Source organism: Lissotriton vulgaris, chromosome 9 (genome assembly GCF_964263255.1).
Source record: "Lissotriton vulgaris chromosome 9, aLisVul1.2, whole genome shotgun sequence".
Lineage (NCBI taxonomy): Eukaryota > Metazoa > Chordata > Amphibia > Caudata > Salamandridae > Lissotriton > Lissotriton vulgaris.
Window position 1 is genome coordinate 1099274036 of NC_141697.1, and position 24604 is coordinate 1099298639.

General features: G+C 41.6%; 1 protein-coding gene across 7 annotated transcripts in view; it reads right to left on the reverse strand.

Annotated features, from left to right (window-relative positions):
- CADPS (calcium dependent secretion activator) overlaps window positions 1-7108 on the reverse strand; it is a 1556059-nt gene extending 1548951 nt beyond the window's left edge. For all 7 annotated transcript variants that reach the window (XM_086939080.1, XM_086939079.1, XM_086939076.1 and 4 more), the window contains exon 1: window positions 5979-7108. In XM_086939080.1, coding sequence (XP_086795206.1) covers window positions 5979-6347 — 369 coding nt within the window. In that variant the 5' untranslated portion in view covers window positions 6348-7108. The remainder of the gene's footprint in view (window positions 1-5978) is intronic.
- Between the last annotated feature and the right edge of the window lie 17496 nt (window positions 7109-24604).

A 24604-nucleotide genomic window follows, 5' to 3' on the forward strand; every position in this document is an offset into this window, starting at 1 on the left:
GGTATTCCCCTGTGAGTAACTCTGCAATATAAACCTATGGGTTCATCTACATTCATATTAGTGGTGAAAAGAGCCGCATAGGACTTGACTACGAGTATAGGTGCTATTTAACGTATCTGATAATGATACCACAGGGTATGTTATTTATCTGGTGCAATAAGTAGCACCTATTGCCAGTCTGCGGGGAATACCATGCGGATTTGGTGTTTAACACACCAAAATCTGCAAGGTAAGGCAAATACCGCATGCGTTTCCCCGGTTAGATTTCGGCAGGTTTGACCTTCCCAAAGGTAATGAATATTGAGCTACTTAATGCATCTTATTATAATCGGATGCGTTAAAACTAAACTCGTAATTCCAACTCATGTGTAAACAGGGGTTTCCAAATGGGTCGGAATTAACACAGCCACTGGTAATCAGGCCCGTAGATGTCACAAAATGTACCAATTGCTTGCTTAAATCAATCAAAAGACGGGTCAGCTATCAGTGGTGCAGCAGGTGCAGTGACCTTGAGTACCTTGGCGTGCGGGGCAAAGTGCATCCCACTTATGACTGTTTTACTACCCTATTGGAATCAGGTGGCCCATTTTCCCTGGTTCCATTAGGACCCACGGTTCAGAGGCGTAACAAGGCCCCTGCGGCCCCTCTGCCATTCAGGGGCTCCAAAATGGGACCCCATTCTACCCATGATCTATGAACATCTGTGAGATATGAGAGACTCAGGGGTCCCTCCCGACATATGTCAGGGGGGCATCATTTAGCATTTTGACACAGCCATGTGGCAACCTTGCTGGTTACACACACAGCCTAGCTGCACCGCACAAACCCGACACGCCAGGCAACCACAGGCACAACTCCAGGCCAAGTCTTGTCCCGGTGTCAACACGTGCCATATCCCAGTCTATGTTCAAAACAGCTATTTCCTGATCTATAGTCTACCACGGCGATTCAGAGACATGAAAAGAAATGCAAATTGCATACACTGGTATAGCGAAAAAACAGTGTGTCAGGTGTGATTATCAACCTCATTGTTGGGTCACACATCGCTTTCCAGAAGCAGGCTTCATTCCCGCTGCAAGCAGTAGAGTGAACACTACACCAAAGGAGTCATAAAGAGCTCTGATTTTATCTACCATATGGTCATATTTTGCAGAAATATCAGGATATGAGGTGGTTCTTGAGCACAAAAAAGCATCTTTGATGTAGAGTGGGGTGTGACCCAGTTTTGTCCCAAAGCACAGGATATTTCGGTTGCTCTTGCACTTGGCCTTAATATCACGACCTTGGCCAGCAGCTATTTGCTGCCTCTGCTCAGACCTGCAGTGAAATTAGAAAATGTGAACCATCCTTCCAAATTTCAAAATGCCCCTGAAAAATGCAGAGCTCTGCATTTCGTCCCTCTGGGAATCCTTTCAAGTAGTCTGAAGGACAAACCAATGACGGGGTTGGATATCTGACCCGTGCGCCCGCGTGCCTGCCGCGTCCTCACACTGCGTCAGAACTAAGCTGTCGATTGGAACGGCACGGCGAGGAAGCCAGCACTGAAACTTTGTAAATTTGAATGGGTTTCTTAAGAAATACAAGTATTAGGTTTTCGATTTTCAGGTAAGCGCCTGCATGTGTTCTTCTTCGTGCTGGAATGTCTTTATATCCATAGCTCTTTCTATTTCACACAGAATGGAGCTACCTGCTTTACAGGCGAGATTTGTTTTCGACATTTCGCAGTATCTTATCCGGGCTGCCAAAATGGTCGTGGGTTGGAATGCATAAGCCGCTCGGTCGTAGCTAACTTCCACTGCGGTACTCTTAAGCGCTATATTACGCACTGCAAGGTTATTCTGTTTCACGTCATTTCTTTTTACATGTTTACAACAGCACACATTTTGCACTTTGTCCACATGTTCTAGTACATTGTTTTTCAGTACATCAACAACAACGTTTAAACGAGAGATATTGAAGGTACATAACGATAGTGGCACCAAGTCACACTGCCCACAGGCTTTGCCATTGGTAAAGTAGTACATATATCCACGTTGCTTCTAATTCAGACGATTGCTCTTAGAAATCTTCCCAAAGCTGATGCCACAGGGCATCCTTCTCATGACAGACCTGCTTTCAAGCATGCCAACAATGAATGCACTCAGTTATAAGTAACTCCACAACTTCGGCATCCAACGAGCTTTTCATAGCCCAAGGTTGGCTATTCTCAGCAATCTTAGACACATGTACAGTGCAGCTATCAAGTATCTCATTGGACGGGTCGACCACCCAATCATGGGGCATTATGCTTTGTTCCAAGGTCGCAGATAGAAAGTAGATGAAAGCTGAGTCCTAGGACGGAGAGTGTCCGCGTGGAAGCATCTTAAAGGGCTAAGGTGTGCCCACATCAAAACTGAGAAAGTGATTCCTAACCAGAAGCCTTTGGGACACATTTCTACTGTGGGGTTGACTCACCATTTTCCCTCAGATTAGGACCAAAGTAATTTATCTAATAAGGTAGGTAATAAGGTTAATTGGTCCTAGAGAGTCAACCAAATGAGTTTAGCCTTTTGTCTTCAGTTAGAAACCTGCACCAGGTAATAACCAATGTAGATTGAGAGATGGCAACATTTTACGATCACACTTTAAGGCTGAAGCCTACAAATGAGAAAGTGAGGGTGTTTAGAAAAAAACACTCCTTGGAAGTTGCATTGAGAATAAACTGCATGCAGCCCTTTCACAAAGTGATGAAGCAATATTTAATTATTCCTGTGCTACTTTAAAAGCTGATTATTCCAATTTATTTTATTTTGCTTTGATAAAAAGTCACACATGGACTATTTTAATGTAATTTGCATTTACCAGCTGAACCTTCAGCAAGCATGATTTAATTTATATTGTTTAAGGAGTTCAAAAAACCTGTAGTCTACCTCAAAGTTTCATGTGGCAATCTGTATACAAATGCACGTATACATTGCACTTATGGTCTATAAGCATGTCCTATGACTTACAATGAGGCTGTGGTTTATTGTTGAGCTGATACGCCAGCCCATAAATGATGGATAGTCCTGGATTGGCTGATCAGATGAAGAATTAATTTTATAACGCACAAACTTAGCCCCAGGGGGCATCACGGCGCGAGACACAGACAGACACAAGATCTCAAACTACCTGAAACAAGACCACTAGTACGCCTGGGAGAAAAGCCAAGTCTTCAGAAGTTTCCGAAAGACCGGCATGGAGGACTGACTGGCAAGTGCCAGAGGGAGGGAGTTACAGAGTTTGGGGGCCAAGGTGGAAAAGGCTCTCCCACCCCACCTTGCCTTCACAAATCTAGGGACCGAGAGCAGATTCTTAGAGGCTGAGCGGAGGGCTTTTTTAGGAGTGTAGACACACAAAAGGGACCTAATACCCTCTGAGCCTGAGCCATATACAGCTCTGTGGGCCATACAGAGGAGTTTGAACGAGATCCTGGAAAGAATCGGGAGCCAGTGGAGCTCCCTTCTGGCCTGAGTTACCGAGGCAAGCCGAAGAATGTTCAAGACCATCCTGGCCGTGGCGTTCTGCACCACCTGAAGGCGATTGATGGAGCTCTTATTAATGGCGCTATAGAGGGCATTACAGTAATCGAGCCTCGATAAGACCAAGGCAACTGTTGCTTGTCTTCGGGCTGCCTGAGACAGATACGGGGCGATCTTCCTGAGGGGTGTAACCTCAGACAAATCCACATCCCCACTTTCTCAGGACAGGCAATAATGTTACTTAGCAAAGAACATCTTTTCACAAACACTTAATTACTATTGGTCTGAAACTCAAAGTAACAACGTGTTGTAGTATTTCCAAACGTTGATAGAAAACACATGGAGAACCACTTTTGTGAGTGACATGGTGAATGTCTTTCCAGTTCATAAGGGGTGCAGGGGCATGGGTGTCCCATGGGAAACATGTTCCCTGTAGAGGAAAATAAGTTAATACTAAAAATACACACTTCCACATCCTTACTCACTCAAAATAATTTGATACTTGGTAGAAATTCAGCAGGAGTAAGTTTTATGTGTTTCAAGAGTTCATAAATGTTATGGTTGTCGCAGATATCCATGAGAACTCCTAGCATTCGCCATGAATTCAACAAAAGTCAAAACTTGTCTCGAATTTCAGAGGTGATTTTTACAATGAGATTTCCTGGGCACTGTCGTTCATTTTCTATGAGATGACCTTGTATACTTGGCAAATGTTTCAAAGAAAAAAGAAAAAAGAAGGTCAAGTACTGAAGTCACACGTAGCGTGGCTGACCAGCTGGGTTATAGATTTGGAAAAGCAGTGCTTCTCCTGTATGGAATGAATGTCCCATCTTTGTAATGGGATATGGACACTGATGAGTTTTTGAGGAAATGTTGTCAACTCCTCCTTTCGTCTAATTATTGACATTATATGAATAAAGGTTGTCAATTAAATCTCCTCATGGCAAATATTTGAAAAAGAATGTGGTCTTTCAATCACCTGAGCTTTTCTGTTCGCCCAGTGACTCCAAGAAGCTGACAGAATGTTCTTCATTTGCACTCTAACATGCATCTCACATGGCCAAAGGGATGCCCCCTCACTCTGTCATAAAATCATGTACCTCAAGACATATTCTGTTCCATCATCACATATTTCACTGATACTAATCCCTCAGGACACCCTTCAGGCATTCACTTGCCATTCCTGCAATGTTGTTATTCAGAAAAGTACATTTCTCTATTTGACATCCCCTTAATGTGGTAGTGACCCTGCTTCCCAAGGATCACTTGCTCAGGGAACTTCGCAGGATCTCCCCTCACTCTCGTTTCCTCATTTTACGTATTCCTTTGAATCGCTTGCTCTTCCTTATTAAATATTCTATTTAGCAAGTTCTCTTCTCCATCCTATAGGTAGCCAAGCCCCTCTCTCCTCTCCCCTCTCTCAAACTGTTCACACACAACCCCGGCTCAAGGGATGCTCCCCTACTCTCCCAGCAATTGTACCCCTTAGCATTTAAGCACCTGCCCCATATCTCTCAACACTACATAGGACGCTTAGTCACTCAAATCTCCACAACCCTGAAACTCGTACTCCTAGTGCTTCATTTGCAAAAGAATAAGTGCTGAGGTCCAAAGTATTGCTGGGAAGCCCTTGCCTGGTGCTATCAAATTTTGAGGTGCCGACTACTAAGCCTGCGTAGTCTTGATTCCACCACATGCCTATTGACCCACCATCGGAAATTCCCTGACTCTCTATTTGGCTCTTGCAAATTCTTTTTCATTCTTGTTTCCTCTCTTCATCACTGTTTTCCCATGTTCCTCTTTTTTTTGTATTCTTTGTCCATTTTGAGTTTTTCACTCTTGGTCTGGGTCCAAGTGTGGTGAGTGAAAATAACTGCTGGTCCCAAGAAGTTAATGCCGGCGGCCCCACCTCAACCACCAGCTTCCAATACACACTGTGTACCTCTTATTGTCATTAACTATTGTGACATTGGGGTACCATACAATGCACTAGATTGCGTCTGGGTATCAATGGCATGTGCTACCACTCACAAACTCTGAAATGTTCATGATATCGACTCAAGAAAGATAAACAAGTGTGCCAACATATGAAACAACAACACTTAATGTTGACTTTACACAAATGTCTTCACAGTAGGGCCGTTGACACATAAAGCTGTCTTATTGGCCATCCTTCTTCTTCACTGGCACGTGACCTCTTTAATAATCACACCTCCTAGGAAGTTGTTCACTTGAAAGGCACCTTTCAGAGAAGGTCGAATAGTGCGACCCAAACCTTAGCATGTGCGCCCTTCAGCAACCACCTCTCAAACACGTGTTAGCCACAGCTTCCCCCTACTGATGGGCATCAACTAAATATCAAACTTGCCTTTAACATCCGGTGAGTATCCCATAAGCACTTGCTCCTTCCTCCCCGGTTCTCGCGGCTCCCACACCCGGTAGCATTCCCCCTCCTCCCATTGTTCTCTCCCTGCTTACCTTCTGCTGCCTGCGGGCCATGTCGGTGGGCTGCTTGGCGTTAAAGGGGTAGGCGATGCAGCGCATCACGAACACATAAAGCTGCAGTTTCCTCTTCCTCTCTTCCTCCTCCCGCTGCAGTCGTTCCAATTCCTCCTTCTCCTTCTCGCTCACCACGGATGGACTGGGACTAGAGGGCCGCACGCTGCCCCCTGCTCGTCCCCCGGCCCCGCCGGTACTGCTCACCGGCTGCAGCCCTCCAGGGGCACCGGTCGAAGAGCTCTCACTCGTCCGGCTCGGGGACAGGCGCTGCGCCGGGGCCAGCACCTCTTTGCACTCCTCTTCCACAACCTCCTCCGATTCCTCCTCGCTGGAAGACGGGTCCAACATGCTGGCGGCTCCCGGAGCACCGGGCGGGGAAGGTACCGAGGCGGACGCAGCTGCAGCCCAGGCTAGCAGAGATCACAGGGCACGCAGCGCAGGGAAAGAGCAGTCAGCCCAGGTGGGCCCTTGGCTGTCAGAGGGCAACCGTATGTTGCAAAACAGGGGGCAGGCAGCTGGGGCCCGGGAGAAGGGCTGGATAAACACACAGTACCCCTGGGCTGCAGGACAGGTACAGTGTCTCTCAGGACAGGAAATTAAAAGAGGGCAAACACAAAGGCTGTGTGTCCTGTCAGTGCAGGAAATGAATGGAGCAGAAGAGCCCCAAATCAAAGCAGGTCCCTTATCCTATGCAGGAAATGAACAGACAGCGGCGCTGGCCCAGGAGCCGGGATCAATGAAAAGGCACACAGCCCGCAGTGCAATAAATGGATGAGCAGCAGTCTAGGCAGGTCCAGGGGCGCAGGGATCGAAGCGCACAGCGAACACAGGCTGGAGAAGCCTCTGTGCATGGAACGGCTCCCAGAGATGCGCGAGCAGCCGGGGCGCAGAGGCGCACGGCACCGGCTGGTGCTGATGCTGCAGGAGAGGAGGGCTCCGATTTCAAGCGATGATGCTGCCGCTACTGCTTGGTGCAGGTTTGCTCTGCTGTCCCTTCACAGACTGGATCCCAGCAGCTTCGGCTGTGCTCGGGACTCCGCCCACCTCCTGAAATATCTCACTACTCTGGCTCCAGGCTGCACACCTCCCCCTCCGCGCTCCTGGTCCAGCTGCAAAAAGAAGCGCAACGAGATGTGGATGTCAAACCAAAAGAAGCCGATCCCACAAAATGACACGAATGTCATTAAATTAATGAATGAAATGAAAGGCAATGATTTACAGTAGACAGCATGGAAAATCAGTATCTCCCCTAAGCACATACATCCTTACAAATATGCCTTTCATGCAGGCTCCTCCAACGAGTAGCTCCTGAGCTCTTCAGCTACCTTTGAGTAGCTCTCCTGTATACAGCCCAGCCTACTAAATTTGATTTTTTTCCTTGGCTCAATTAATGTATTTATACCAAGATTGAAAAGTGAGATGAAAGTGTGTGTTTTTTTCAGAACTCATAAGTTGATGTTGGTTTAAATTTGCTAAATACGTTTAGATCCAAGTGATAAATCATGTGGCATTTGGGAGACCTATTACTAATATTATTAATTTGGTGCTATGAGCAGCAGCTACGGTTGTTATGTATGCAAAGCCTTTTCAAGTTCCTGCTGGCAACCCTACCTGATGCATTTGCATAGTGTGGCCTCTAATATAATCTTCTCCTATGCTGTTGCTATTACAAGGTCTATTATATTAGTAACTCAGATACATTTTAATTGAGCATACATAGCTCTTGTTACAAAAAAGGTAGGAGACCCCTGCTTTAATGTAACTATTGTATTTCAAGTATGCATCGATTCTGAAAACATGTTTTTTGAAAAATAAATACTAGAAATGGCAGAGGACTAAATTCGATGTGTGTAGTATTGGTTCAGTAATGCTCAGTGGAAATGATAGGTCTAGATAGCCCAAACCACCGAATTTTACTAAAATGATATATACATAAATAATAAATATATTACAGAATTGCAGTAGCCACTCTGTAGTTATAGTTAGGGTCAACAGAGATGGGAATTTATTAGATTTTTGTTCCTTAATACCTTTGCGCCTGTTTGACGAATGTCTGCAAATCTTTGCAGACGTGGTGCACCTTTTTCATAGTCAGAGGACTGAAAATGTCATGGTGTTTGGTCAAGGTGATGCTAAAGAAAAAGGGGGTCCCTAAACTGGTGTAAAATCTAATGCATTTTCCATAGACTTCTGTATTTCATGTCGCACGAAAATCATCAGTCGGATTTGACAACATTTGGCTGCCTTACCCTATTAGGGTGTGCAGTTGATTCTGTGGGGGTAAGACAGGTAATCAGGGTAAGTATTTTATACATATTAAGGTTTTTTATCTTAGTTATCATGGTAGTACTGCAGTACATAGTGAAGAAAAGTCATTAAGTGATTAGGTAATAACTGTCTTTACAAAAATTAAAGGCGGCCATTTTGTTTTGAAGTCGACTTTGCTGGTGTTCTGTGTTACATCTTGCAATCTAGGTAAGTAATAGATTTGGCATTTTTCCCATACATATTGGCACTTTACAAAAGTGGTAATAGGTAGGGGAAAATATTTGTACGTTTCTATATCTTTTTTAAAAAATTATTTCAGAGTACTGTGGTACTATCGCAGTAACAAAAAACATAGAAATGCGATGTAAGACACTTTATTTTATAAATATAGTGTGCACAGTGTATTTTCTAATTTTTATATATTTATATATGCACAAAAAGTGTATGCATTAGTCTGTTAATTAGTAAAAATTACTGCAATATTTACAAACAAAATGTAGTTCACCACAGACTGTTATATAAATATATAGAGAATTATAAATAAAAATGTTAACCTATTACAACTTAAACCAACTAGAACAACAATAAAACCTACTCCTTGCTTATATATAAGACCCTAACACAGAACGCAGTGAAACGCAGACCGCAGAACAATGCACAATTGTTATGAAAACAACAAGGCTGCCTTTTATCTTTGGTAAATAGAGCCATTAACCAATCACATAATCACTTTTTACCCTTATTTACTATGGTATACCATGACCGTACCACAGTATAGCGTGGCACAATATATCCTTACGTTTTATACTACTTATAAATGTAACAATATTTAAGTTATTTACATGCACTACCAAAAAGTAACATTTAAACATTATATTTTCTATTTCAGCTACCTACCATCGACAAACTTTAATATACTTTAACAATATATCTTACTGCATTTACACAGTAAACTGTGAGCCACTCCACTCTGTGTTATTTACTGTATGCCACTCTGCTTTATGACACTCCAGTATATGTCACTACACTGTACACTAATTCACTGTACGCCACTCCACCGTTCTCCGCGCCACTCCACTCTGCAGCACCCTATTCTATTACACTTCAGTGTATGCCACTTTACTCTATACTGATATACTGTACAGTTCGTAACTGTACCTATTGCACTGAAAGCAACTCAACGGTAAGCTACTGTACTCTATGCTATTGCACTCTATCACACTTTATGGTACACTACTGTAGTCTAAGCTATTCCAATATATGCCACTCCACTGTACGCCTCTATATTGTACTAAAATAGAAGATATACCAATCCACTCTACTACAATTCACTGTATGATATTACACTTTACAAGAATACATTCTATGCCACTCCAGTAAATGCTACTCCACTGTGCATCACTATACTGTACACTTCCACAGTTAATCCTATTCCACTGAACGACACTGCACTGTATGTTACTTCTCTGTATGCCACTCGAATCTAATTCACTACATTTAACACCACTAAACTTACCTTTAGTCCACTCAACAGTACTGCAGTACACGCTACTCCTTTGTATACCACTCCATTGTTTGCTACTCCACTGAACGCTACTGCACTACATATTATTACAATGTCCCCCACTCCAGTATCTGCTATTCCGTTGTACACCACTGCATTGTATGTACTTAACTACACACAATTTCATTTTAACACACTACACTGTACCTCACTCCACTCCAAGCAAGTCCACAATACACTACTCTACTGTACACCACTCCACTGTATTCTGGTCCAATGTACGCCCCTCCTCTCTAAGCTATTTTAATTTATGACACTCCAGGGTACCACATTCTATTGGACACAACTTCACTTTATGCTATTCCAGTATATGACATTTAAGTTTATGTCACTACACTGTACAACATTGCACTATATGCCACTCTACAGCAAGCTACTACACTGTAAGCCAATCCACTGAACATTATGCCACTGTATGTAACTACACTCTACACTGTTGCACTTTATGCCACTACACTCTACGGCCCTCCATTGTACTCAACTCCAGTATACACCAGGGCACTGTACCACAATCCACTGTAAGGTATTACACTTTAGAGCACTACATTGTGCCCCACTCCACCAAACGCCACTCCACTATATGGTACTACAATCTATGCTTCTACAATTAACCCTTTTCCACTATATGACACTCTTCTTTACACTACTCCACTACATGCCACTGCACTGTCTGTCTTAAGACTTAACGCCACTATACTGAAAGTTAGTCAACTCAACACTACTTCACTATTTGCTACTGCACTGTATGGCAGTCCACTCTATGCTACGCCACTATACACCACTTCACTGTACCTTGTTAAATTCTACCCCACTTCAGTGTATGCTAGTCTGCTGTGCGGTTCTCCAATGTACGCCACTCCATTTGCCGCCACTCCACTGTACGCTTTTTGGCTTTACATTACTATAATAGACCACACATCACTCTACCGAAGTTCACTGAACATCCCTTAACTGGACGCCCCTCCACTGTATATCACTCTGCTCTACACCACCCCAGTCTACAGTATTCTACTATATGCCTCTCCACTCAACAACATTCCACTGTAAACCACTGCACTGTGCACTATTTTACTATATGATATTCCAAAATATGACCCTACACTGTACAAGACTGCAGTCTGTGCCACTCCAGTGTATATCAATACACTGTATGCCAAAACACCATATAATATTGAAAGGATGAAACTCCACTGTACCACACTGCACTACATGCTATCCACTCTAGTGTACACTATTCCAGTTTATGCCACTTTACTATACACTCTTCATTTCTACGTCCCTATACTTGACTGTATGCCACTCCATGGTATGCAACTACCCTCTATGCCACTCCACTGTATGCAGTTCCAGTGTACACCACTCTAGTTTATTTCATTCCAGTCCACTCCTCTCCACTATATGACACTACACTGTACCACAGTACACTTTAAAACACTATCCTCCACTATATTTGACCAAACTCCACTTAATACCATCCCACTGAAGATCAGTAAATTGTATATATACTTTCTTTGTAATTAACATTATAGAAACCATTGAAATTCCCCAAACATCCAAAGGCTAAAGATAAGTTATAGTTACTAAAACTTTATTTATGTTTGGCATAGAAACCCAACCGAAACTGCACAAATATTAGAAATTTCAAATTTAAACTTTTCTTTTAAATTTATGATTTATGCACTGCCTACACACTTATTTATTTTTTGCCACAAACCCAAAGTAAACTACACAAACATTATACATTATAAAGTTATAGTTCTGTGTTACGTTTATAATTTATGCATCACTTTCAATTTCCAATAGGTGGTATTTATAACTCACATTATACTTACCCACCACCTTTCAATTAATATAACTTACGCACCTCCATCCACAGTCTTGCCACCTCACTTGCTACAATATATTACCTATTACTCTCCACTGTAACATTCACTGTGTTCTGGCAAATCAGGTAATTTCTGATGTCACAAATGTTGCTAATAATCCAATGATTTCACATGCTTTACCTTTTCTAATATGCAGGAGTAAATGTAGTGCACGGTCAAAGGGAGTGTCTCTATGTCCCTTTGCGAGTGCCTTTCATGTGCCGATGTTGCAGTTTTAGACCTAGGACAGAGGAGAACCACATTCCAACTACTTAAGAGCTGTTATTAGCTCTTTGTATCCATCATGAAAAAGTACACTCTGAACTCAAACCAAGTAGACTGACCATTATAAATAAAACCTTCTCTAACCATAAGGACCCTCATCAATTTCAGCCTAATTTCTATGTTATAATTTAAGTAAAAAAAATTAAATAAGCTGTAGAATTTTGGTTTCAGGTGTAGCAATGAACTCCCCTTGGCTGACCTGTAGGTACCTCATACTTTAAAGTGAGGTCACACTTTCCATCTTGAGACCCACTTGTACTTCAGGCATGGTTTTAAGATCTGGCTACTTTCCCAAAGTGCTTTCACTTGGCAAAGTGCATCTTCTAATGCTTTTTCATCAGTGCCATTGGGTCTTCAGGTCAACACATGCTCAAGAAATGATAGTACATAAAGCAGCCCCCAACATCCAAAGTTTGTAATTAATGATTAGTATTTGGATCAGGCTATGAGTCAGCATTCTATAACCATCCTTTTACCTTCACTTCGCTTATTGAAAAAGATCTATCACTATAGGGGCCACACCAAGAGGATTTTGTCACAAGATCCATCAATGGAGCTAGTTCTGGCGGCCCCATTAGGAAATATCTATTGATAATTTGATTTTGTAAAATGTAAACAGATCTCAATTTTCTACAACATGCCTCATCCCAACGGCGCAAGCCAGATATTTTTGTCAATATCTATACAGAAAGTAGTAGATATGGGCCTAATAAACCTCCTGAATTTGTTTACTTCTTTTACTCGGATTAATGTGCAGATAGGTTTTGTAAAAATATTTTTTAAAGGTTTAGACTGAGTATACCATGTGTTAACTTTATTATCAACTCCAGAGTTGTTGGCCTTGTGTTGGCAAGCCATCCCCTTGTTCTGAGAAGTTCTGAACTAAATTGGATCTGGTGGATTTATTGCCACTGCTGTGGTGAGCACCAAAAACCATACTGCTTGAGGAGTAAGAACTATTTGTTTTTTATAAGACACTTCTCTACTTTCATTCAAATAAATGCGACTCAAACCAGGGAAGTACTGCAGAAACATACCAATATTCTCCTTTTTGAAAACAATGAAGAAAAAGTGGTGCAATGATGCACACAGTTCCTGCTCATATAGTGTAATACTGACACATTAAGTTGCGTTTTTTTGTTGAGGTTTCTCAATGTGCAAAGCTTTTGCTTGCAGCCTTCCAGCATTGCAAACCTAAGTGCATCTGCATGGAAGAAATATTATTGGGAAATTAGCCAGGTCTTTGGTTTGTTGCAAATGACAGGTATAAGTGAGTATCATGTATAATAGTTGACAGTGCATTCCACAAGATAGTAACCTGGACAGAGTATAACTCTTAACCTATCAGGGCTACTCTGTGCATGTGAGGATGCACCAACTGTTTGAAATGAGAGGATCTCATTAACAAGCTCTATACAGGGCGACAGCTGGATATCAGGAAAGAGGGCCTTATGGAATGCAGTGATTTTCAATCTTTGTAAAAAATTTGAAATTAAATCTTTATTGAAAAAGAAGATAACTGAGAACCAGAAGAATCGTAGGGGGAGGAGTGTGATGACGTTTGCCCATTTTAACCGACAAACAAGCAGCAGCCCTTCTAGCCATTCCCATTAAACAACATTTATTATCATTATGTTCCAATAGTAATGGGAATGGGACTGTTACATTTATGTATTTACTTTCTAGCTCCTTTTATTTCTTCCTTTCCCTTTGAAGCAACATATCAGTCTGATTGTGTATGACTATTTTCGCAAATAGTATGCATCTGGCATCCATGTCTCTCTATTGTCGACTTGGGACACAGAACACGCGAAAGCCGATATCGGGGAAAGCTGGTCGTAGGATTTAAGAGCCACGACCATTACGTACCCCGTTCCTAAGAACCAGAAAAATAATCATATCAAGGGTTCGGGACAGAAAGCAGGTGACCAAATCGAGAAACAGTGGGAATGAGACAGCCAACCAAGCGGTAAACCACCACGGATCTGTGAACAAGGCTTGGTTGGAAGGGAGTTCCAGTCATTGACCAATGGGAATCACGATAAAAGAATATATATCTTGATTATGAAAGATTTTTACCTGTGACATTGAAGTACCCCTTTAAAAAATATCCGGGGAGGACTCTCACATATGTGCGGTTGCACAGGTGATACCAGTCATAAGGAGAAAGATATATGTTTATGTCCTGATGAAGGTGGTCTTATCGACTAAACACCACTGAAACACGTCGACGCTCTAGTTCCTGTTAAATTTGGATGGTCAAACAGTATTGTGTTGACAGGGAATCAAAACTCATGCCCTTTGTTGTACCAATACATTCCAAATTAAAATCTGTAAGACAAAGTTAACTGTCTACGTTTTCTCCTGTCAGCTTATGATATGTTTTTTAGGCTTTGTTGTTGTTTTTAAATCATGTGTATGAATTATTTTAATGGAAAAATAATTTTTGTATTAGGGAATTTGTTTTTAATGTCAAAGAAATATTGTGATATACTTTTGTGTAACTGTTATTTTCTCTGTAAGTGCTTTATGATTTGATAATGGTTTGAGAAGTGCACTTGATGTGATTGGATAGGTGAAGCATTAACAGCTTCTACACATTGCGCTACTAAGGGGAAACCTTTTCTTTTACAACATCCATGTTTGGTACATTTAGGTGTCACTTGTCACCAAGAATGTCTTTTGTCATTTTGGGGTTACATAATTTACAGTTTCATTTTAAATGTTAATGTATGCTGTTATAACAACACATGCCTGTCCTTTATGTGCTTTTATATATTTTGTGTTACAATATTGATTGTAGTATGGTGTATATGTGTATTTTCTTTAATTGATTGCATTTCAGCCCTGAAGAAGTTAATTTTCGTGGATGAAACGTGTTGGCTACTTCACTGTAAACAAGTGATGTTTTTAAAAGAATGAGAACAAGAAAATAAAGTGAAGAACTGGACACATTTTGGAATTTGGATGATAACTCTTTCTTAGCCGGATGTTACTCATTGTGGTGCACCTCTATTCTGTATAAAACAAGCAACAGTATTATAGAGTCTACACAACATTTCAATTGTGAAATGAGAGAGGAATAGCTACAATATTTTGCTATGGCCCAACTTGGAAGAAATAGCAATTTTAGAAATTGTGTTAACATAAGTAATATATATGTTTCAAACGTTTAACTAAAAGCAACTGCAATTCACAAGCATATTGCTCTGATGCAATGCCAAGATCTTGTACTACCCATGAGGCTAGAGTGCAGAAATTCACACACACAAAGGTGAGACCTGATAACTTTGCTGCATCCATGAATTTCACTTCTTCCATCTTCATTTAAATACATTATTTTCAATTGTTTCAATTCCACTTAGGCAATTTAGAAAGTCAGAGGGATAGATGTTGGAAGAATGTAGATAGGCTTTGAGCCAATGCATTATTTGCAATGTCTCCTGCATATTTGACTAATCAAAGCAGAGGAAGCAATGGAAGTGGTATAAAAGCGGATATAGTTTGTTAATGCTATAGTAGGGAGGTGTTAATGCGGTGGTAGGCTGCACTTCTGATAAGACAGCAAGAGAATACAATTAGAAGAGCCATTCATAAAGTCCAAAGCCAGTCGGGTCAACTGAACTTGTAGAAAGGAACTGTCAAGTAAAACGGTATGGTGGATGGTGCAAAAAGGCCATTAGGGGAACAAGCTTTAACAAAGTCAATAGGTCAGGCTTTAATATGCAGTGCAAACACATCCAGCCATGAAGCAGCCATGAAAATACATGCCATTGCAATGCCTGTTTGCACCTTTTGGCACATTAAAGCTTGACCTATTGATTTTGCAAGTGATTGATTATGAATAAGCATGAACCCAAACAAAATTGATTCACAAAAAGATGCTCCCTTTTCCCTTCCTCCATCAATGAACACCAAATGGGATCTACTTCATTCATAATAAAATACAAGGGGAGAAAAATCAGATTTTCTGTAACCGGACAAGGTCACAACCTGTCACATCACTGACAAGGCAGCAGCAAAGAAGTATGTGCACAAACAACAAGGCATCAGTGATAGTTCTCAGGAGAGTGCCCTGTACACTTATTTTTTTCTATGTCATTTGTGCTTACCATGAATAAAATCACATGCCAGTGTGAGGTCTCTTCAGGGCAAAATCCACGTAAGCTCCTGTCTGACCATTAAATCTTTGCAGGTGTCATGAGCTGATGTTCCACGAAGGATGGATGGAAACAAGAGACATTTAACACTGCAATTGTAGATCTCACGCTGGGTTTGGACCACCATATGAATCAAGAGCAGTGGAATGACAGCCTTCCAAGTTATAATACTTGTGGTGTCTGCAGCCTCAGTTAAACTAGTTTGGCGCAATGCTTAATTTGAGCTGGTAGTTTCCAGTGCTGGGCACCGTCTCTTAATTATCAGCACAGGCTCTAGGGACAGTTCACCAGATGGTGACGCTGTCTGTACAATGTTAACATGAGCATACCAACATTGTTTAATAAGTCAATATTCATTAAAAAAGAAAAATACCAGCTGCTCATGCCATTTTTATAGGTTTGGGTGGCCTGGAATAGTCTAAATTGCCACATTTGTAGAAGTGTGATGATTGTTAGTTGTTTTTGTACTGTCATTGGCAATGCTGGCCGGGGCAATGGGAGGTGTGGGCTGCGGTGGCCTCCTGCCGAGGGCCATGTCACTTATGTTTTTTTATAAATTAAGCACTGGTTTGGGAAGGAAAGAACTGAACACAAGCATTTTCAGCCTGTGACACAATTTCCCTCTCTCCTGTCTGCTCGTGCCCGCTGATTTGAGCTACAAACACACACCAGGCATTCACAAAGCAAATTACATTTGCCTGACTATGACTGGAGAGAAGAAAAAGAGTACCATGCCCATATGCAACAGCCAACTGCTTTTTAAACAGTGTTAAAATCCTTCTTTGTTATTATTTCCCATTTCCTTGATTCAATTATATAGTTTCAGAACACTCATGTTTAGATAGACTACACGAGTGTTCTGACGCGGACGTGCAATGCTAAATGAACCCGGTTGAGAATTCTGCGCCAGCGAGAAGTGAAGAACAAGAGTACAACAAAGTATTGAACAGCTTCAGTATGAAAGATGCCTCGACTAGATAAAACCCATTGACGATAAGAACAACCAAATGACCCTGAAACTAAGTCATAGCAAATTAAGCTTTTCTGAGGCAAACATCGGCAAAATAAGTAGACTTGCACTGCCGCACTCGCCTACATCAGAAAAAGCTTTTAAATAGCTGGCCTTGGTGCTGAAGAGACCTCAAATGAATAAGGTTGAAACGTGTCGACTGTTCACTGCATCAAGGGAGTTGATAAGAAATAAATCAGTCTCCCCTCCCGTTAGACAACCAAGAGACAGAGTTAGGTGCCTTTCTGAAAAACAGGCATTTGGAATGCAATCAGTCTTGCCTTTGAGACCTTATATGTATTTAGCTCTGCAGCACATTAGCCTGAGTGCTGAAACATCTACTGTTCTTTAACATGGAGGGAAAGTAGCACCAAACTGCAGAACATGCCAGGTATGGGAACACATGGAGAGAAATACTGCCGATCAGCGGGAAATTGTATTGTCCAAAGCTCTGTTTTTAATATAAAATATACCCTTTGGTGGTCATATCACCGAAAATGTTCAAAAATAATATTATAATAGGTGCTCATTGAAACAAGTTTCTATGGACTGGAATATAGGGAATGCTAAAGTGATTCTGTTATTTTACTGACTCTGCTAGTCGTTTTCTATCAAGAAAGTTAAATAGAGGCAGTTGCCAGAAAAAGAAAAAAAGAAAGTCCCTAAGTAGAAAGCAATTCCTGTATTTTACTGACCTTTCCTGGTCGTTTTCTATCAAGACAGTTAGTTAGATGCAGTTGAACAGGAAAAAAGTCCACAAGCAAAGGGAAAAGCCGACAAGTGCTAGGGCTGATCTCCAGATCCCAAAATGTACATACAACAGATCTTCCAGACAGCGCAAGTGCTGTATAGGCTCGACCTAATAATGGTGGACACCGCCCATGAATAGAAACTGGAATTTATGAGTCTGGTTGATACAAACAATATGAATACTGACTCTTGCTAAATAAAAATCAAGTCTGGTTTTTCACTTATTGTCATTTAAGATTTATGTGTATATATTTTTTCAGTTTTGTTTGAAATGTTATGATGATTTACCACTGATTTAAATGGAACACCTTTTTTATATGTCATTCAATGTGTGTGATGAACAAAAAAACTATATAATTTAATCAAAGAACTGGGAAATAATAAACCAAGGCTTCAAGCAATAATTCCTGAACCTAAACAAATAAAAACATTTTGTTAATGAGTCTAGCTGAGGCAACAAACAGGTTTCTAGTTCATACTAACCCTGGGCGGAGCACTACGCTACGCTTGCGTAGTTTGCGAAGTTTGCGCAACTTCGCACTATGCAAGCTGTACGTAGCACAGTGCGAACACGCGTAGTGCAGCGTAGCGTAGTGCAGCAGTCATTTTTTGCTTGTTCGCGGTCCTCAACGTCATGTTCGCGACCGCGAGAAAGCAAAATGACATCCCGGCGAGATTCTCAACGCGGGGAGGTCAGGTTTCTCATTGCGAGTGGTTGCGCATGCTCGCGACCGCTCGCAATGAGAAACTACCAGTTCGCGTTGAGAAAGCTACCGCTCGAGTAAAAATCTACTCGAGCAGCAGAAAACTACAGCTCCCACTGTGCAAGATGCCGTTTTCAATGATTGCACAGTGCCAGATGCTTGTCCGCACTGTGCAATCATTGAAAATGCATCTTGCACAGTGCGAACATACTACTACGCAGTTTGCGTAGTGCTACGTGAAGTTCGCGTAGTGCGAAGTACACTTCGCGTAGCTTCGCGTAGCGCTACTTCGCAAACTACGCCCACCCTTAGTTCATCCCAGACAGGGCACAAGCAGTAAGAGTGGGCACGGTTGCAGATGCAGCAGCAGTCGTAGATTTGAAGACTGATAACCAGAGCTTTGAATCTAGACATCTCCTAAGAGGACAGGTGGCTAGGGCCTTGGTGGGTGTATATAAACCCTATAGCCACAATCCAGCCATGTGGACATGGGTGCATAACTCTGGACTTTAATGGACGATGCATGTGACTGAAATTCTGACCCTTAGTGACTTCCTCACATGAGAGGCCAGCCAAGAACAGCTGGTTCCCTTCTTATATGACCTTTTATATATCTGGTCCTGGAAATGCAATTTGCCCCTCACAAGTTGGCAGTCAGATGGGACTAAAAGTACTCAGCTGTGGTATGAGATGGGCAGGGCGGGGGAGGGAGGGACTACTTATATAATCAGAAGAGACCATTAAATGGATGAAAATATCAACGGGTTTCAAGTACAATGCAAGGATTGCAGTGGAAACCTTTCACAGACAGTTACACCCAATACATCAATAAAATGCATGATGTCGGTGAAGGGGAAGTATGTTTCTGGGCTAATCGAAAACGGTGAATAACACTTTCTTTAAGCAGTGGCTGAAAGACACTGACCCAACAAAACTAATGGATGAAGGGGGCAGCACAAATAACTTCTCCTTTCAGTTATTTATTTATATTGTGTTCCTGACAAATGCTTTGGCAGACAGGTGAAGCTGTTTTTAGCGAGACCTTGACAAAGTCGAAACAGGCTTCAACATAATTTCTGGGGTATAAATATGATAACAGGTTTAGAATGGGCCAGTTAATCGCCAAGTGGAATAGGCCCTGGGATAACTTTGCAACGAAACGTGAGTCTAGTCTCTGTTTCTGTTCTCTGAAACCAGAGATGCTTCCGAGTGCGGTTTTTCCAGGCACTGGACCAATAATCAGAACTGTAATGAAATTGTACACTAGTTCCCCACACAGATCCCAGTGGGTAATAACGGCATCATGGCGCTTTATTGAACAGACGCCACATTTTACCCCGCTTAAGTGCACTCGCTGTGTTCACCTTGCAAGGAGGAAAATTGATTCTAACCTCCTGGGATTACAGCCTGTGACCTGTAGGATGAGCGGATTTCTACAAGAGATCACAGGCCTATTAACTTTACAAGCTAAACACGATGGTCTGCTAAATGCAAAATACATTTATTTCCGTTTTAAAAGCAGATATATTCTAGCTGCTTCTGCTTTCCTACAGGCTTTGGTGTTGTTGTGTTGAAAAGCTAATGGATTTATGAGTCAGTCCAACCCATCTACACTCTTAAACTTTTTTTATCTCATTTTAACCCATGTTTGACTGTGTACAGTTTGCTAAATATTTTTGTATTCAGGACCAAAGTATGATGTGAAGAACATATTGCAGTGATTCGAAGGTTACAGTATCAAATCCTGGCTGGACATCAAATGATAACATTTGATGAAGTCATCAAATTAAATACAGTTAAATTAGACAATAGCTACCATTTATTATTAACAGTAATTAAAACAGTAATAGAGTGGTTGCAGTGTTGCATAAAGGTTAAAGTGTTTTATATTGCTCTCACCAGATTCTAAATCTAGGTATTCACAACTAAGAGGTGGCAATGTGGCAACAGTGGGAGTTTCTGGCTGTTACTGCTTCATAAAGGAATTCCATGGCACTCTGGCTGGGCTCTCAGTGATCCTGTCAGTGTGGTGCTGGCCTTCTGCTCTGATGGAGAGCAGAGAGTACAGCTTCAGGCACTGAGATCCGAACCGCCTTTAGCGTGTTGTGACTGGTGCGGCCGCGCTGGGCACTGACATGGAAGCGGGTAACAGACTTGGGGGGGAGAGTGCTGGGTTTAGAAATAACTTACGATTTAAAAGCACCTGCTAAAGAGTTCCTTGTGCACCCTGCTTTCAGGCAACAATAAAAATGTCAAGACAGATAACTCTTGTGATTAATATTCTTGCTAGAGAGATCGGAGCTTTGTCTAGTGGCAGTTGGACTCACAATAAAGTAGTCCAGAGGGCTAATATGCCTGTCGCAAACAAACGATCTGTATTTCATGTGGCTAGCTGAGTAGATTAGTAGAGCCAGCCTTTGCCAGTGCTTTAAAACAAACAAAGTGTTTGTAAGAGCGGGACCATTGAAAGATGAGTGCCACTTTTGCCAGGTGCTAGTGCGGGAATCCGAGGATAAAGGTAATGGAAGAGGGTGCCAAAAAAGATTGTCGCACCGGGTGCCACCAGCGCAAAAGATGGCCCTGAGTGAGAGGGAGTGCATGCGGTATGAGTGGGTGGCAAGTTACTACGTTTTTTTTTATACATTAGGACAAGTGAGGGGAAGAATGAAGAGAGGATTGTTTGGGTGGGAGTGTTCTTTAAAAAGTATGGGGGAATTCTCCTAATTATAGAAGGTGATGAGGGTGGGTGGTGTGTCAAGAGGTACATATTTTTAATATTTAGAGGGATAAAAATTCTCTGTGTGGGGTGGGAGGGTGGTAGGATATTAGGCATTATTTCTTTGGTGGAGAAAGGGATTCGATGGCCAGAGTATGGTGGAGTGGCTGGTAAGACAAACGCTGTAACATCGGGATGATGGCTGAGACAGGTATGGACACCTTTGACTCATCTACCACAGCACTGCTGGTCAAATCAGAAGCAGATGATTTGGGTCGAAAATATATAACATCAAATTGTTGATGAGTAAAAATTATTAAAGGGGATGTTTTTCAACCCAGGATCCTGAGTCATATCACAGACTACTTGATCATCCCTCTTGTTGTCTAATTCATTTCACTCAGAAAGCCTCAGTGAAAAGCAATACCATTATCCACTGTTACGCATCTATAGTTTTATATTTTACTGGATGGCGTTTAGAATTAAGTCCATACCATTCATCAAAGTCGTAGTCCCTTGTTGCATATTATTTCACAGCTTCATGTGTGGATGGTAAATATGTTATACAGGACATGAAGCCAAGTTAAGGCTGACTACATAAAATGGATCCCTGTACGGGAAGCACAAGAAGACCCAGTGCTCCTTGAGATAGCTTCACGGTAAAGCCATTAGATCTCACCTTTATGAGCTTTTTGGTTTTGCCAATGCTTTTTTTCAATGTTGTGCATCATCGTTAACAAGCACAGTGCTTTTTGATGATGCTGCGCAGCATCGCAAAAGAAATAAAAAAGGCACAATGATGCACACTTGTACATGAGCTCATTCTGTATGTGCATGCATGATTACACATGCTTGTGGCTACAGAATGATGAGGGCAACATGTTTATTGTTTTATTTACTGATCAAATATATCAGATACTGTTGGGGGAGTAAATAAAAAAGGAATTTGCATTGTTGAGTGGCTCTGCAGATACTCACACATGTCTGGCCCTCTAAAAAAAGTTTTTATGAACCGTAAGGAGTGAGGGAGTGATGGAGGAGCGGGTGGAGGGAAGTAACAAGAAGTGGCTAGGAGAAGTAACGAGGATGACATTGAGGATGGGGAAAGAATAAATAAAACAATGTAAAATCAGATTGGGGGGAGCAACACGGAGAATGTGGTTTGGGTCTGTGGGATGGCTGTGGAGGGAGAGAACAAGTGGGAGGAAGAAGGAGCAACATGAGCCTGCAGGACAGGTGGTTATTTGAGGGGAGAGCAGCACAGAGGAGAGATCAAGAAAACACATTCACTCTCATAAACCAGCCACGGTTCGTGCAGGTAACAGTGGTGGGGCCTGGTAAGGGGGGTTTTCGAGGGAGGATGCCGAGGGAAAATCAGATAAATCATTCATTTTCCCTCTGCATCGTCCCTCAAAATCCCATCTTACCAGGCTCCACCGCCCCACCGCTGTTACCTACACAGACCGTGGCTGTCATAAACTGCTAAAAGAAAAAAGTAAGTTCCTAAATGTGAGCAATTAAAGGATACAAATTAGCCAAACAAAAGAATGGTACAGAAGCTTTGCTCCAGGGGAGCAACAAACACAAGAACAGGACGGCAAGCCATTGAATAAGAAGCAAGCACCTGAAAGTGTCAACAAAGCAAATAATTGGTAAGCAAAAAGAAAAAGGAAAGTAGGTCCCTCAATGTGAGCAGTGGAAGGATACAAGTTAGCCAAAGAAAATAATGATAAAGAAGCTATGCTAAAGGGGAGCAACAAAGACAAGAACAGGAAGGCAAGCCATTGAATAAGAAGCAAACAAATGAAATTATCAACAAAGCAAATCATTGGTAAGCATAGAGTGGACTGTAAGTTCACTATAAGATTTTTGTATGGTTTACAAGAGGTGTTTCACAACTAAGACAGCTAAAAGCTGTCTGTAGGCGAGATCGACAAACTGGAAACTGAAACTAAAAGACCACATAAATTGTACCAATCACGTTGTCTTAAAATGTGCGTTTTATTTTCCTCTGTAATAGATGCTTGCCTCTCTACAACTGGCTCTGTGGACAATTTCTAGTCCATAGTTTGTCAACATTGTGTAAGGTGCCGGTTTGTGGATTGTACTCAGAGACATTGCTTACATCTATTGTAAGTTGAGAATTTGGAATGGAATATACCAAAATCTGAATATCCCTGAATATTCAGATCACATCTTCAAGGGAACCCTGTCGCCTGATCTCCCTTGGTCCTCAAAAATGACATCAAAAAATGAGGTTGGTACTAATTTGGAATCGCATTCCAAGTAGAGGAATTAGACATCCATGTAAGCATTACATTTCTCAAATTAGAGGGTCTCTGGCTATTTTATTAACTCTTCCCACCAACACATATTTCATTGATGAACTCTCTGTTCAAATCGAATGAACACCCTTATGTTTAAAACATGCATCCCCTGACAGAGGGGTTTTCTAAAGAGGAGTGAGTTTCTTACAGATTTAATCAACGATTAGGTACAATCCAGTACACTGCTCAGACAGCAGCACAAATCCAGGGAGACCTCAGTACTACAGCAAACTACTTTAATCAGGTTTTTGCATCTTCTGAAATGTACCCTTCTTTTCCTAATGTCTTCTGAGTTTTATGCAAGATTCTTGAATTGTCCTGGCTAGACCTATTTTGCATCCCATCTAGTTGCCATGTTTCAAGCCGTATGCCAGCAAAATATGGAGCGTGGATGCAATGTCTATATCTTGTCTAAATGGTCCCTTATAATACACCCCCCATTTCTCTTGATTCTATATTGAATGCCTGACAAGGTGCTCTGATTCTGTTCTTTATCCCCTTTTCACCTTGGATTGTTGAGTTGCTCACCAGAGTCATCTGATGACAGGTCTGAAATTGTTCCTTTACTCCTCTCCTTTAGCCAATTTCTGGCTGGTTCTGTTGATCCACTTTCTTCTACACCCCTGTCTCCCAGCACTGATGCTGAGAAGATTGGTTTTCAGAGCCAAGATTTAAAAAGTGACATAGTATTGTACACTCATGAGTACCAAGGCCATTTTCCCTTCAATTCTTATAATTATCACAAGAAATAATTTCAGTTTTGATGCCTCGTAGGGTTTTTGATCTGTCACTTATGATCACAAAGAGGATATTCCGGTTCATAAAGATGCCTTTTGTTTTCGTCTTTCTATATTCTTGGAATGTGTAGCCTGTTAAAGGTAAGGTTTTCAAATAATCCTACAGTTGTCATTCAAGATCAAGCAATTTGCCACTCAATTATCTCAAATCTCCTGCTTC